This window comes from Ovis aries, chromosome 24 (genome assembly GCF_016772045.2).
Source record: "Ovis aries strain OAR_USU_Benz2616 breed Rambouillet chromosome 24, ARS-UI_Ramb_v3.0, whole genome shotgun sequence".
In the NCBI taxonomy this organism is placed as follows: domain Eukaryota; kingdom Metazoa; phylum Chordata; class Mammalia; order Artiodactyla; family Bovidae; genus Ovis; species Ovis aries.
Window position 1 is genome coordinate 25,591,052 of NC_056077.1, and position 16,071 is coordinate 25,607,122.

A 16,071-nucleotide genomic window follows, 5' to 3' on the forward strand; every position below is an offset into this window, starting at 1 on the left:
CACCAGGGAACTCCCTCAAATAATTCATACCACCCTCCAGGCCACTAGTGGCCATTTGATTCTGCCACCTCTAGATCAGCAAGGCAGGCGATCACCTGAACCAAAGGAGGTGCTGCTGAGAGTGGTCTGGGGCGTCTCCCAGGTTCCCTTTTACACTCTGCGGGGAGAGAGCGAGCGCATGGGCCAGGGCTGCTGTGGCCGCATACCCAAGATCACCTCTCGGATGAGGCTGGCTGCTCGGCAGCAGAACAGATGGTCATCAAAGAAATACAGACGACTCACAGACAGCACATTCAGCCCCCTGGCACGTCAATGACACCTATCGTAAATCTAGCTGTGCCCCCAGCGCCGTGGAAAGGCCTTGCAGACACCCATCCATCAAACCCCAGCCCTCTACATACGGCCCTGAGCCCTGGACCACCCTACAGGGGGCTGCCATGGAGGACTTGCACAATCTGCCCAGCTAAGGAGAGAGGTTAGCCTCCCTCCCACTCCCCCCGAAAGACAGCATCCACACTCAAAGCATCCACCTCATCTGGAGGCTAATCATTTACTAAATCCTGCTCAGCCTTCTCTGACCCCTATTTCCAGCTACTGACTAGACATTATTACCAAGTCAAAGTCCCAAAGATCTCCATACTCTATAAATCCTACAATCAAATTTGTCATGAGACTTCTCCCGTGATCCAGTGGCTAAGACTCCCTGTTCCAATGTAGGCAGGGGGTGAGGGTTTGATCCCAGGTCAGAGAACTAAGATCCCACAAGGCCCACAGTGAGGCAAAAAAAATAATAACAACAACTGTTATATGCCTCGTCCTTGAGCAAACTCACTCCTCTTTCTGAACTGTCTACTTCAGTCATATACTCATTCAACAAACATGGGCTGAGCGTTCACATGTGCAGGGCCGTCCTCATGGTGGGTGGTCGGCACACACACAGCGTCCCTGCCAGCAGGAGCCCACCCTCAAGCTCTGGTCCACCCTAGGGAGGGGCTGTCATTCAAGCCAGACAACAGATTCCTTCTCCTTTGTCCCCCTCCCCCAACACTCACACTCTGGCTTCAGTCTCTCACCAAGTCAACCCCCTACCCTGAGGCCACAACATCCACCTCCACACTCAGCCTCCACCCTCCCCTCTCTGCCCACCAGCTTATCTCCTAATCATTCTTCTTCTGGACGTCTTGGTGGCTCAGGGGGTGAAAAATCCACCTGCAATGCAGGAGACCTGGGTTCGATCCCTGGGTCAGGAAGATTCCCTGGAGTAGGAAATGGCAACCCATTCTAGTATTCTTGCTTGGAAAATCCCATGGACAGAGGAGCCTGGTTGGCTCCTGTCCATGGAATCCCAAAGAGTCAGACACGACTGAGCGCACCAGTACTTCTGCGTCATCTCTACTTAGAAACTGCCACCAGCAATTCCTCAGGCTTAAGGCTGAAACCCAACTCCTCCGCCTGGCACTTGAGCCCTTCCTTATCTGACCGCAACTTTCCTTTCCCGCCGCCTCTCTTACTACTTCTGAGGAGCACCCTGCTGCCTGGCTGCCCCTGGGTCACTGCCACCTCGGAAACCCCCAGCGCCTCCCACTGCCCCACGCCTTTGCTCCAGCCGGTCTCCCCATGTCTCCTCGGGGCTCATCTCATCTACGAAGCCCAGCGCAGCTGGAACTCACTCTACAAAGCTTCTCCCAGCTCTCCTTTCACGGAGCTCAGACGCATCCTTCCAAGGAACAGTCCGGCCTGAGTGTGTTGTCAGCCTCTCCAATTAGACAGCTCCACGACAGCCTGAGACTGTCACCCCAGTTAATTTTTGTCACTGTGCTGCGGAATATAGTTCTGACTCCAAGTGGACACTCACTGAAGTATTTGTTGAGGCTTTCCCTGGTGCGTCCGTCAGTGGTAAAGAATCCGCCTGCCAATGCAGGTTTGATCCCTGATCTGCGAAGATCCCACGTGCTGTGGCGCGACTAACCCCTGGGCCATGACAGAGCCCACCCGCTAGAGCCTGCTGGCTGAAACAAGAGATGCAACTAGAGAGGAGCCCCTGTTTGCCGTAACTGGAGAAAAGGAAGCATGAAGACCCAGCAGAGCCAAAAATAAACAAATTTTAAAAAATTAAGAGTATTTGTTGAATGAATGAATAAATAAATGAATTCTGTCACTTAGCTCTTCCCCAGTCCTGACCTGAGACTGGGCCCACCCCGTCTCCACCCTCGAGTGACTCCGCAGGGCAGAGGGTATCAACCTCCAGTGTCCATAGGGGCTGGACAGACAATAGAAAGAATACAGTGGGCAGGTATTTCTTCACTGAACGTGTAGGAGTCTCCTTATTCTTGACTAGGGTCTCTCAGGAAGAGGTCTTGTCAGTTTACCTTTTATTTCCCACTTTTGACAGATACTCAGATACTGAGAAATACTTCCTCCTCCTCAACAACAGTGCTCACAAAGAGACAAAAGGCATTGCCTAGGTGCCTGAGAGCTGACAGGAGGTAAGTAAGGGACCTGGGGTGGGAGCGGAGGGGCCGGCAGAGGGGGTCACTGGCCAGCGAACAGCCAGCTCCATATAGCTGCTGTCACGAGACCACCGGCCCAGGCTGGCCAGAACCTCTGGTATTTCAAGCGAAGCTGGTAACTTAAGATTTTGATGCAAAATCTCATTTCTTAAAAGACCCTACTGCTACACCAAAGTTCTTCTTAACAATGCGCAGGCCAGATCTGACCCACGAGCCTTGATTCATAATCTCTGCTTTTTTATTTTTTGGCTTCATCCTGTGGCTTATAGGATGTTAGTTCCCCAAGCAGGGATTGAACCCAGGCCCTTGGCAGAAGAGCACGGTGTCCTAACCACTGGACCATCAGGGAAGCCCCATACCTTCTGTTTCAAACCGACTTGGGCATGTGATGAATTGAGCCGTAGAAGAGGCAGGTCTCCCTTCTCTCTGCACAGTGAGATCAGAGAGCAGGGCCTCCCCAGGGCAGCACAGGTGAAGAGCTAGGATCTTCCTGGAGGCTGTCATCAGACTGCAGGCTCTTCTGGGGACTAATTACTGCTGCTGCTAAGTCGCTTCAGTCGTGTCCGACTCTGTGCGACCCCAAAGACAGCAGCCCACCAGGCTCCCCTGTCCCTGGGATTCTCCAGGCAAGAGCACTGGAGTGGGTTGCCATTTCCTTCTCCAATTACTATGACCCTGCAAACCTTGACTTTAGGTTCTACCGTTTCACCTGCAGGACAATCTTATTCTCTTCCCATTTCCCGTGTCGGCTCTTTCCCAACTTCTACCAAAGAGCCTCACTTCAGACAGGAAGCAGTAGCCCCCCAACCCCGGTGCTTTCTCCCCTCACTCTCTCTTCATCACTGCCTCGGTTCCCGGGCCCAGAGATGAAGCAGGTCCGCCCATAACTGCTTTTTTCCCTGTGTTGTCTCACCTCTTCTCAGTACAGTCACTCCGCTATTTCAGTATAAAACTGGAAACAGGGCACTTCCCTGGTGGTCCAGCCACTAAGATTGAGCTCCCGATACAGGGGGCCCAGGTCAGGAACTAGATTCAATGTAGTGCAGCTAAGAATTTGCAAGCCACAACTAAAGGTCCCTCAAGCTGAAACTGAGATCCAGCTTAGCCAAGAAACAGAGGAAACACACAAACAAACAAATCTCTAAAAAAAACAAAACCTGAAACAGGAGGGAAGGGGGCAGGGCACAGACTTTAAAAGAATGACACAGCCTAGGGACATGACACAAACTGATTAGAACCAAACTAAGTCCAGGATGGTGGACGAGTGGACTTCCACTAGACCCTGAGCCTCAATACGTGCCCATCATCACACATCAGCAAGCTAAATGACACGCCCACAGGTGCTATGACAGTTCTGAGGCTAACAGCAAAGGCCAAACAGTGGGTGGTGACCCAATCCCTGGAAATCCCCATCCCTTCCCCTGAAACAGTGGGAATAATCCTCCCCCTCATTAGCCTATGAAACTACCCAGCCCATAAAAACCAACCGCACCACATTGCTGGGCTGCTCTGCCTTTGGGGACGGCCCACACTCCATCTGTGCAGTGTGCTCCTCTCTAAGCAAATCCACTTCTTACCTCTCACTTCGTCCCTCACCGAATTCCTTCTACAAGGAGATATCGAGAAGCTGAGCTTCAGGTCCCAATCTGAGTTACATGGTTACAATGCCAGTGGGAAGAAAGTTACAAGCCTGATTATGAAATGAACTGATTATGAAAGTAAATCTTAATGCCCAGATTCACCGCTCCACAGGAACTTTTATAGCTGGACTTGGCACAAACCCTAGGGGAAAACCAAGGCCACCCAAGAGCGGGAGGGGTTTAAATGAAAGACTGAGCCCTTTTTCACTCTGTATAAACCAAAGGAAAACCCTGCTCGTTTCACGAGGAGCTGGGGGTGGTCAACTCCGTAATAGAGCTCTTGACTGCAATGCATGGAGCCTTCATTTGACAAAGATGCCCACAGGGGCACGGACGCATTCAGCCCCTCACAAGGGCAGCCAGCAGCTCACCAGTTCCTCCCTCAGCTTTCCCAGGGTCTCAGTCCGGTTATTCCGTGCGCTCAGTAGAGTTGAAAGCTTCTCCATGAGGATGTCGTATTTGCTCCTCCTGTGAGAAACACGAAACATTTCATTTTTTTAGACCTATTAGTGATGACTGCCTATTTTTTAAAAGATGTCAAGGTTTACATGACAACATATCAAACTACAGAACTTTGGTCTTCAGTCTCAAGAGAACAACTCCTGTCCTTTACAGCGGGAAGACTGGGGGCGGCAGGGGCGGGGGGAGGTCTGAGTGGTGCAGTCACACGGCCAAGGTCACCTAACCAGCAGCAGCGTACAGACTGCACTCTGTGGCTAAAACTTTCAGGAAATGATTGTTTAAAATGCTTACATCTTTTGATCATACTGAAGAATTTCTTTAATTTAAAACAGAGAAAAACTGGTTTGGGAAGTTTTATTTGTGGTCTGTGCTATCCCTCAATGGGTCTTACAGATGCTAAGAAAAAGATTAGAATAACCATGGTTAACAGGAAATAAACTTATAAGGAAAGATACTTTTCCCAAGAAGGTAGAAATTTTTTAAAACAGGGCTTATGTCAAATGAATAAAGAAATCTTTAGATGGTTATTAAAAATGGGATAAATAAAATGGATATTTATGTGATTTAAACACAGGGTTTTGATATTACATTTCCTAAGGTTAAATGCAACAACAAAAAAGGATGTCCCCACTGGTCCTCAACATTAAAAGTTAAATAAGTCATTCTATTTACCATTTTCAGTTTATGTACCGCTTATGTACAGTTTAAATATGTACAAAACTCTGTAAGTATAAATATAAATTTGGGCTTCCCTGGTGGCTCAGTGGTAAAGAATCTGCCTGCCAGTGCAGGAGATGCAGGTTCGATCCCTGGGTTGGGAAGATCCCGTGCAGAAGGAAATGGGAACCCACTCCAGTATTCTTGCCTGGGAAATCCCATGGACAGAGGAGCCTGGTGGGCTACAGTCCACAGGGTTGCAAGAGTCGGACACGACTTAGTGACTAAACAACAACAAATAAATACAAATTATATAAAGGGAGGGCTTCTCTTGTGGCTTAGCTGGTAAAGAATCCGCCTGCAATGTGGGAGATCTGGGTTCGATCACTGGGTTGGGAAGATCCCCTGGAGAAAGGAACAGCTACCCACTCTAGTATTCTGGCCTGGAAAATTCCACGGACTATACAGTCCATGGGGTCGCAAAGAGTTGGACACGACTGAGCAACCTTCCCTTTTACATATAAAGGGAACAAAAAAACTTACAGAGATAGCCAACCAGCAACTATTTGGGCCAAAGGGCCTAAGTTCCTTGGCTCAACCCTACTCTGGGGATCCCTTTATATAAACTGATAAAACAGACAGGAAATAAACGAAGGAAAGAAAAACTTCTGAAACTCCTCCTGTAAGATCAAAGCTTATTGATTAGGTCCTAATGAAGACCAAAGTCAAAAGGTATCAAAGTAGACAGAATTGAGATCAAAGTGTATAAAATTGGTATATTTAACTGGGCTTTATTTAAGATGGTAACATCTCTTTTGCTTAATTATGTTGTGGGGTAGACGTGTTTCATTGGGGAGTGTGTTCCCCGTGTTGTATTATAAGATCAGGTGTATATCAATAAATGTACCTCTCAGGAAATATTAACTGAACCGTTTAAGGAAACCAATAGGGTTACCTGAGCCATACAAATAAGTAAAAAATGGGAACTAACATTCAAGGGCTAATAAAAATTAAAATGGTAATTTTGCTCTGGGTTTAACTTGTAAGCTCAGAACATCTTTGCTGAATGCCTTATACAAACTTTTGGAGGCATGATAAATTCTAAGTTTTAGAACACAGAACTCATAAACTTTAGTTTACTTATTGTCTCACTGATAACATAAAGTCAGACAAATCAATCTTTCAGAATCATTTAGGTGACAGACCTGCTTTTGGGGGGATGAAAAGTAACTGTCTTTCTCTTGCAAATCTCTACAAACCAGAAATATTAAGTATAGGTCATAAGGATCTGAGATTGAGCCTAATTAATTAGGTCAATCAGGCAAGACCTGAAACCAAGGGAAAAAAAAAAGTGGCAGTTTTAAATCCAAGAAAATTAAAAAGAATGGCAGTTTTAAAATTCAAACCACAGGGAATGCTCCCTCAGCCAAATTTTACAAATAGTAAAGCCTTAGTCATCTGAGCAAGCAACTTTAATGTATTCCAACTGTTCTTTGTAAACTAGTAAGTTTACATTGTCCCCTTGGTCGGCAAGATCCCCTAGAGTAGGAACAGGCAACCAGCTCTAGTATTCTTGCCTGGAAAATTCCACCGACAGAGGAACCTGGCGGGCCACAGTCCATGGGATCACAGAGAGTCGGATCTGAGTGAGTGACTGCACGCCACACACGAGTTTACGCTGCGATACCTGACTCACCAAGGAGCTTTTTTTTAAGTGAAGCCATGAGATCTCCAGTTTTGCCCTGTTTATACCATATGTCTGTGCACACATTATATAGGAGGTATCTCTACCTCGGGAAAGTATTATCAACACTGAATTTACACACCATATGACGTCACTTACACGTGGAATCTCAAATATGGCACAAACAAACCTATCTACAAAACAGAAAACACACTCACAGAGAGCACACACTTGCGGTTACCGCAGGGGGAGGGGGCGGGAGGAAAAAAGGGACTCAGAGTTTGGGAGAAGCAGATGCGAACTGTTATATACAGGGCAGATAAACAACAAGCTCCTAGCACATCGCACAGGGAACCATACTCAATACCCTGTGATACACCATAATGGAAAAGAATATTAAAAAAAAATGTCTATAGATGCAAAACTGAGTATCTTGGCTATACAGCAGAGACTGGCCCAACACTGTCAATCAACTATACTTCAATTTTTAAAAAAACTGAATAAATAAAGAGCTCTATTCAATTGAAAAGTAAGAGCTTTACAAATTAAAGAAAAGAAACTGGCCAAAATGACTTTCAGGTTCATGGGAACTGGGAAATATTCAATATTAAGCTGCTGTTTGGTATTAAAGTTTAAGTTTGTTGATCTAATCATATCTTTTAAATTTGTTTGTGGGTTGTTCCTTTTCAGGGGGGAGGGGCATGCTGGCATTTGAGGTCTTAGTTCTCAGCCAGGGAAAACCAGATATGCCAAGTTAAGGAATTAAGCTCTTTTCTTCCAGGGCTTACTGAAATCATTCTTTTGATGAGCTCCTCAGCTATCTGGGCCTGAATCCTGTGTTCTCACATCCTGAGTTTCCTCAGGGCTCAACGGCTCATGCAGGATGGGTGTAACTGCTGATGACTGTGACATCCTTGCTTACTGATAGGGCAGGAAATAACTCCCATTTTTCACGCCCTTTGTTGCAAAACTATATTACCTGGTTCTCCCCACCTCCTCTCCTCAGAGCAGTTCTCTCAGCGTTGCTTGAGATGCTGCCTTTGGGGCTTAAAGTCCTAAAAATTCCCACCGAATAAAATATAATCCTCAACTTTGAGGTTGTATTTTTTGAGTCAACAAGACTGTAAAGTTTTACGAAGCATCTATTCACACATTTTCTTATAAATCAGATGGTAAGAGAGGATAGGGATGATTTCACAAACAAGTTCAGCTATTTTAAAATTTAGGCACAAAATGTGAACCCGGGTCTCCTTCACTGAAATACAGTGCTCTATTAATCAGGACACATCTCTGATTCTGCTCTCACTTCACTGGTGTGAAGGACCTTCCCTTCCTTGGCATTTTTAATGTGAAATGGAGGTCATAATAAATGCTCCCAAGCTAATGGCCACCACAGGAAGCTATTAAAGGAGCCCAGGGTTCCTCAGCTGTGGGGAACAGGGAGAGAGTGAGGGGTTTGGGGGGAGAGGGTTGTGCTGGGAGAGGGGCGGAGAGAAAGGTATTGTCATGCCTCTGGGGAAGGCGAACTTGGCTTTAACGACCCACACAGGTCTAGCAGCAGCAAGGGCAAATGTATGGGATCGGGAGACTTGTTCATTCGTGCTGCCTTTCTGGGAATGAAAGCATACACGAAGGCACAGATATTCACTGCTTAGGAATGAGCACCAAGCTGTGCCAGGGCCTCTCTACAGAAGAGGGAAACAGTGGTTCAGTGAGGTCAAGTGACTGCGCCCAAGTCGGGAGCAAAGATTTAAATACAGATCTTGACTTAAGCCCCTTGTTCTCTCTTCTACCCACAGAATTCTGTCGCCATAACAAATCAAATTTGACTTATCGGCTTTTCTTTCTACCCTCCCCCTAAATTTCACCGAAACAGTCCCTACTGCTGGGCTGTGGGGCGAGAGGTATTTCTTCCCCCTTCTTTTCTATATAATTTCCAGATTTTCTAAATAAGCATGGCTTATTTGCATAATCAGAAACAGATGGAAAATGTCTTTTTCCTAAAAGCTAGTCATATTTGATTTCGCCTCTAGGATTTTGGGTGTTTTTTCTTTTCTTCACTGGCTGCACTTCAAGGCACAGAACTTCCAGACCAGGCATTGAACCCGCACCCCCTGCAGGGGAAGCCAGATTCTTTACCACTGGACCACCAGGGAAGTCCCGCCTCTAGGATTTTTAAAGGCACAAGACACCAGGCTGAAATACAGAGGTAAGGAAGCGCTCTGGAGTCTACACTGTACCTGTCCATGTGAAACCGGTTCAGGAGGAGGAGGATTGAGTGCTGCTGGGCCCCGGTGGGCAATCGGATCACATGGGACTGCATCGTAATCAGCCCGTTTTTGTTCAAAATTTTCCTGTGATAGTGAAGCTTCCCAGCATCAACCCTGGAGGAGAGGAAGAGAGCAGTCATTTTGCTTTGCTGGTTGCTTTCACCCCACAGTGCAGAGGACGTGAATACCAGAGACACATCCCCACCCTCTCCCCCAATCCAGTCAGCCTAAGGGAGCCACTGCTATATGACAAAGGTCATGGAAAGCGACCCAACCTAAGGCACGCTCCAGACCCCCGGAGAGGTGGATGGGGAGACAGGGTGGAGGTGTATGTGTGTAGAGGACCGAGGAACGGAGTGGGAAGGCATGGCTGGGTTAGCAAGCAGCTGATCGGACGAGACATGGGTATCTAACCATGCAGCAGCCCGTAATCAGGGTGACCACGCATTCTGGTCTGCCCGGTGGGCTCAGTTTATGCCCACTGCCTCGCATTCCTTCTGGTCAGCTCCACCTTTCGCTCTCAAAATATCTAGTTTGAACAGTAAATTCTATGGTCACCGTAGGGTCTCTTTTTTTCCCCTATTTTTGGCCGTGCCATGCAGCATGCTGAATCTGAGTCCCCTGACCAGGGATTGAACCGGTGGCCCTTGCAATGCAAGGGCAGGGTCTTAACCACTGGACCACCATCGAAGTCCCCCCTTTTCCTTTTTTTTTTTTCCCCCAGGGTCTCTTCAATGAGAAACTACCATGCCTTCAAACACCACAGATGCTGGGACTGCCCAGGTGGCAGGGCCTGATGGTCAGGGAGCCCCAACATTTACAGCAGAAAAGCAAAGCATCCTCTCACTTGAAAGCAGTGCTGTGGAGGTCTCGCTGGAGCTCCCCCTGCCACCGGGACCGGCCTAACCGCTCTAAGATGCAGTAGGAGAAGTCCGGGAGCTTCAGGTCGGGGTCGCCCTCAAAGCCGATCAAGGCCCGGTACCGCATGTCCTGGGAGGCAACAATGATCAGTTTCTTCCCCCACCTGCAAACCAGAAGCCACCAAGGGGGGAAAAAAAATCACTTTAATTTAAGCAGAACCTTAGTGAACCATGGTTTCCTGCTTCTCCTCAGAGGTTCACAATCCCCAGTTAAGGAGGTTTCTATCCTTAGAACCACAAGAGGATTTCAGCAGGAACAGAGCCAGTCTCACCATTTCCTTGCTCGGACCCCTCCCAGTCCTGCCAGGGCCCTGGGACCCAAACCCAGACTACTCCCCACCAGAGCCTGGAACCTTCTACACACCCTCACTGCCTGGCTCTGCACCCACAATGGCCCTGTTGGTCCTGTGCCCACCTAATGCTTAGGCTACCAATTCTCATCCTTTAGATCACTGCTCAGACACCAACGCCTCAATTCTCCATAAAAATGCTAGCCAAAAGGCCATCCCTGCCTCTGACCGTTTCTGGACTCATCACACACCTGGCACTCTTAGAAATGGCCACATTTTGGGGGCACACATTCCTGCCATAAGCGCCCTAAGTGGGAGGGGGGCAGGTTGTCATCTGGGTCCCCAGGACATCCTCAGTGTCTTCAATGGTTACAGAAGGGCCTCTGTAACCATCTATTAAGTGAACGAACACGCCTCCTGAACTGGACTGAGAAAACAAAACTTCAGAGTCAAGAACAGTGCCCTGTGTGATGGATGGACCTGCCATTCTTGAGAGCAGACCTGGGACAAACCATTAGCTCTTCCTACTATCCGGGTGTGTGAAAAATAATGTCTGCAAAAGAGGTCAAGGCCCTGTCCCAGCAAGGCGCTTCGAGAAGCCCTGGTTTGGGATATAGACTTCTCTGCTGAAGCTAAACAGTCCCCGACGCTGAAGACAGAGACTCCGCCCTGGGGCCTTGACTGCTGACTTATTAATAAATGGCCATCTTGGGCAGACTGTCTCGGGTCCTAGCCCTGCTGCAGAGATCCCACGAGGGTGTACTGGCAGAGAAGCCATCCTTATTCACTCCTTGGTATCGAGACACACCAGCTGGAGGAGCTCCCTCTCCCAGGAGAGTAAGTCACTAAGGGTGTATATGAGAGCCCACGGGCTCCCAAGCCCTCCCATCTATAGGCAGCATCTACTCCTCCCAGCCTGTGGTTCACAGATGCCTGATCCTAAGGCCTGTCTTCACTCACATCGCTCAGCCTGACAGGTCCTCCTCCTGCTTCCCTCCCACCGCCAAAAAACAGATGATTCTGCTGCTCCTAGAGAGCAGGCAAAAAGTAAAAAGCTGAGGTTGCTGATGTTTTCATTTAACCGCAGCTTCCTTCGCACTGCTTGTGACCCAGTTAGTCTTCCGTACGGTCCATCTCTAAAGAGTTAGGCAGTGCATACACATGATGGACAAGACAGTCTCCCTTCTGGGTCTGCACGTCACAAACTTACGACCTGTGTCCTCGAAACAGGTTCATTAAGTTAAACTGGAAGAGCTCAGCTGAGAAAAGCTTGAAAACAGGGACGCTGACTTGCGCCTTTAAAAATGTATTCAGGGTGGTTTACCCCCATCCTGTGGGAACTCCAACTTTTCCCAGTAGCTGACTCTAGGACTCGTGCCCGAGGCCTGATTTGCTGACTGTGGTCATTTAATTATCCAACACTGATTAAATGCCATGCAAGGAACCAGCAATGCCAAGATAAATAAAAAATGGTATCTGCCTTTGTGGAGCTCACAGTCTATTGAAGAGAAAGACAAGAAAAGAAAGAATTACTTACAAGGGGATGTGATAACTGAGACTGGGGTTATGAAATGACACGTACAAGGAGCCCCCAGTTCAGGCCTAAGAGTGTGAAGAGAGCCTGTGGGCCGTCACCAGGGAGAGCTCTCAAAGAGGGGGGTTCCTGAGGAGGCAGGAAGCCCGGTGGGGCAGGGGCAGGAAGCAGGTGCTGCAAAGCTCCAGGAGGGGAGGGGGATCCAGAGGGACAGAGAGCGAGTGCGGCTGTTTCTCAGAAGCTTGGCTCCAGCAAGAGTCATATAGTCACAGGGGATCCGAGGTGGGGAGAGGGTCTTGTTTTAAGACCAACGAACCACAGTGTCAGGCTGGGGAGAAAGCCGTGTCGATAGGGGAAAGCTGAAAATACAGGAGAAAGATGAGCCAGCTGACAGAGGCGGGAAAGAGCACGAGTTTCTGGGGAGAAAGAGAGGGAGAGACATCACCGGCTGAGACAGGACCCAGTTTCCGTCTCCTCCGAGGCGAGGGAGGAGGGAAATGGGGGGGCAGGTCTAAAAGCTGAGGAGGAAGGTGGCGGCAAAGTGAGTTCACGCTGGAAGCTTCTCCCTGTTTGTCAAGTCGGGAGGGAGGTGGGGATGGGGCGAGGGGCTTGGGAAATTGGGACCCTGACTGAAGACTCACAAAAGGACTGCTCACTAGGCAACAAAGGACGCAACCTGGACACAATGTGAAGAGAAAGGCAGCCTTCCCCACCCCCACCTCAGCCTGAGCAAGATTAGCCCCCAAAGAAGTGGAGTGATGAAGGCAGAGGGCCGGCTTAGTTAGGGCAGGGTGGACGCACTCCGAGAACACCGGGGCTGCACCCCGTCCTGGCGCACTGACCACACACCCCAACTTAAAGGGAAGAGGCCCACCAGTCTCCCACAGTGCAAACGAGTTACCTGCCAAAGGCTTCCACCACCGTGCAGCGGGGCTGTAACATCTTGGTCCTGATGTCGTTGGTAATGTTCTTCCTCTCCTTGAAGTACCGGCATGAGCCCTGGATGCCATCTTTATTCTCTAAGATCATGTGAATGGGGTAGACATCCTCCAGAGGGACTGGGTCCCTCCTGGACTCCACGATGCCCGTTTCCAAATCAATTTCTTCATACCTAAGGTGGCGGGTAGGGGAGGAGTGCACAAACATCTCAGCCTCAGAGGTAACATGTGTTGGGTGTGTTCTTCTGACAACCTCTGGCTGAGGTCGGGGAGAGGGAGTAAGAGCCCCTGGTCTCCCTGCCTTCCTAACGCAGGACGTCTTGACAAGCGCTGTCTCTGAGTCTCCATCCCAGACAACACAGATCTTCCCAGGAGCCTCCACGTTCACCCCCAAGGATGAATGCTGAAATCGGAACCACCTTCCTGGCCCCACCACCTTCCTTGCTTTTCATTTTCCCTGCAAATCCTGTGCCTGGTTTCCAAACCATCAAGTTTGGACTTAATGACTCAAGGCTTCCCTACTCGGAGATGTCACCTTTCCACCTCTCTAACTACCCCTCTTCTACTTTCACCCATTTTTATGGTTTTCAATTATCACTTGGCATGTTAACAATTCTCACCATCAAATCCTCAGCCCTGTTTCTTGCCCCCAAACACTAATCCTGTTTTCAACTGTCATGGTAGATGAGATCAAAACCAAAGTTATGACGGCCACTTCCCACCTCCAACGAAGCCCCTCCTTGGTACTGTTTTCTCCCAGTGGCCTCTCATCAACACCATGGAGACATCCTGAGCTGTGCTTTTATCCAGTCAGCTACGTTTGTCAAGCTTTCCTTCGGAATCCTGCTCACATCCTGCACCTGTCAAACCCCATCTACGTTTGTCAGTGCTTTTCCTTCTTGCCCTGTCTGTAACCTCTGCACTATTAACCCTCCATTCTCAAATCACACCTTGTCAATTCAGGCCATTCTGGCCTGCTGTCCTCTGGCTCTCCACTTATAACTTCCCAGGCTTCTTCTGAAGGCTCCTGGGCCTTCATCCACCCCAGGGCCATGTCTTAAGGCTTCCAAACACACTACACTCTCTCCCAGTGAGGGTCCTGGCCAAGAGCTTCCATTACCAGCCACAGGAGTGACTCCACGTGCCCAACTCAGTCCCACTCTCTGACCTGCTGACCCTCCCACAAAGCTAGATGTTGACCAACCAGAATCTCCATTTGATAACCCACAGGAACCTCGAACCCAGTGTTTCAAGGTTCGTTCAGCATATTCCCCACTCCCTCCCCTGCCCCCCCCCCCCACCGCCCAGGTTTAGCCTCCTTGCTGCACTTCTGTGGTCCCCATCATAGCTAGCTGGTCCCCATCACAGCAAAGGGTAGCAGTCATCCATTTTAACAGGGAAGAGCAAAACCTGAATCTGTTTCTTTTATTTAACCTTTGCCATTCGTTGCTTTTGTTAATATAATCACTAAAAGCATGCTATCAATAGCTGTAAGCAAACATAATGGCCTGCCTCAGGGGAACCTGTCCCAACCCACCCCACACCCAACCCCCATCTGCTCTAATGGTAAACTGATTTGCTTTTGTTCAGCTCACAGGGAGCATTCTGACCCTGCCCACCTGTCAATCGCTGCAGAAAAGAAGGAATTAGCACATCCTTTTCCTCTGCTGGCCCAGCCAAGAGATATTCTGCAAAATTCCAGTATTCTTGCCTGGGAAATCCCAGGGATAGAGGGGCCTGGCAGGTTACAGTCCATGGGGTCAGAGTGGGACACGACTTAGCAACTAAACAACTGCTTCCCATGCTGGCCCAACCAAGAGATATTCTGCAAGACTAATGGCTTTTCAGGGGCTTCCCAGGTGGCTTGGAGGTAAAGAATCCGACAGCCACGCAGGAAACACAGGTTCAATCTCTGGGTTGAAAAGATGCCCTAACCCACTCTTGCCTGGGAAATCCCATGGACTGAGGGGCCTGGTGGGCTACAGTCCATGGAGTCACAAAAGAGTTGGACACAACTTAGTGGAGAGCAACAACAATGGCCTTTTAACTTTTTTGCCTCACCTCTTCCACCCTTAACAGAAACTGGCATTCAAGAGACTCGTACTCAAGGGCGCTAGCCTGCCATGTTCATGGATGTGCAGTTTTCCAATAAAGTCGCTATTTCTTGCCTCAATACCTTGTCTCCCAATTATTGGCCTGTCGTACACTGTGGTGCTGGAAAAGACTCTGGAGAGTCCCTTGGACAGGAAGGAGATCAAACCAGTCAATCCTAAAGGAAATCAGTCCCGAATATTCATTGGAAGGACTGATGTTGAAGCTGAAACTCCAATCCTTTGGCCACGTGATGTGAAGAGCTGACTCAATGGAAAAGACCCTGATGCTGGGAAAGATCGAAGGCAGGAGGAGAAGGGGACGACAGAGGATGAGATGGTTGGATTGCATCACTGACTCAATGGAAGTGAGTTTGAGCAAACTGCAGGAGATAGTGAAGAACAGGGAAGCCTGGTGTACTGCAGTCCGTGGGGTCACAAGGAGTCAGACATGACTGAGCAACTGAACAAGTAACACACTCAGATGCCCAAAAGTCAGGAAGCGGATGGCATCATCCTCCAGACCTACTTTTCTTTATACCCCACACCCAACCAGTTACCAAATCCTCCAGATTCTTCTGCTTCATGTCTGATTCCATCAGCTTTTCCTCTTCATTCTCACACCCACCGTGGAAAGCCAAACCTTGACTGCTGGTTCGTGAGTGGATTACTACAGATCTCTCAACTTCACTCTTTGCCCCTAGTTTGACCCTCCATTTGGTGGTGCAGGTTTTAAATGGATTGAAGCGAAGTCACTCAGTCGTGTCCGACTCTGCAACCCCATGGACTATAGCCTACCAGGCTCCTCCGTTCATGGGATTTTCCAGGCAAGAGTACTGGAGTGGGTTGCCATTTCCTTCTCCAGGGGATCTTCCCGACCCAGGGATCAAACCCTGGTCTCCTGCATTGTAGGCAGACTCTTTAGCGTCTGAGCCACCAGGGAAGCCCAGTTAAATGGATTAGTCCAGTCCAACTGGTAAGGGCAGGCTGGATTCTGAACCAAGACTTCCTGGGTTCAGCTTCTGGGTTCTGCCCCTGCTAGTAGATGACCCTCTCTGTGTCTCAGTCTTCTTTCT

General features: G+C 48.9%; 1 protein-coding gene across 1 annotated transcript in view; it reads right to left on the reverse strand.

Annotated features, from left to right (window-relative positions):
* Window positions 1-16,071, reverse strand: part of GTF3C1 (general transcription factor IIIC subunit 1) — a 79,138-nt gene that overhangs the window by 61,507 nt on the left and 1,560 nt on the right. The window contains exons 2-5 of the mRNA XM_042239987.2: window positions 12,869-13,078; window positions 10,071-10,247; window positions 9,194-9,337; window positions 4,522-4,618 (exon numbers count right to left, since the gene is read on the reverse strand). Coding sequence (XP_042095921.1) covers window positions 4,522-4,618; window positions 9,194-9,337; window positions 10,071-10,247; window positions 12,869-13,078 — 628 coding nt within the window. The remainder of the gene's footprint in view (window positions 1-4,521; window positions 4,619-9,193; window positions 9,338-10,070; window positions 10,248-12,868; window positions 13,079-16,071) is intronic.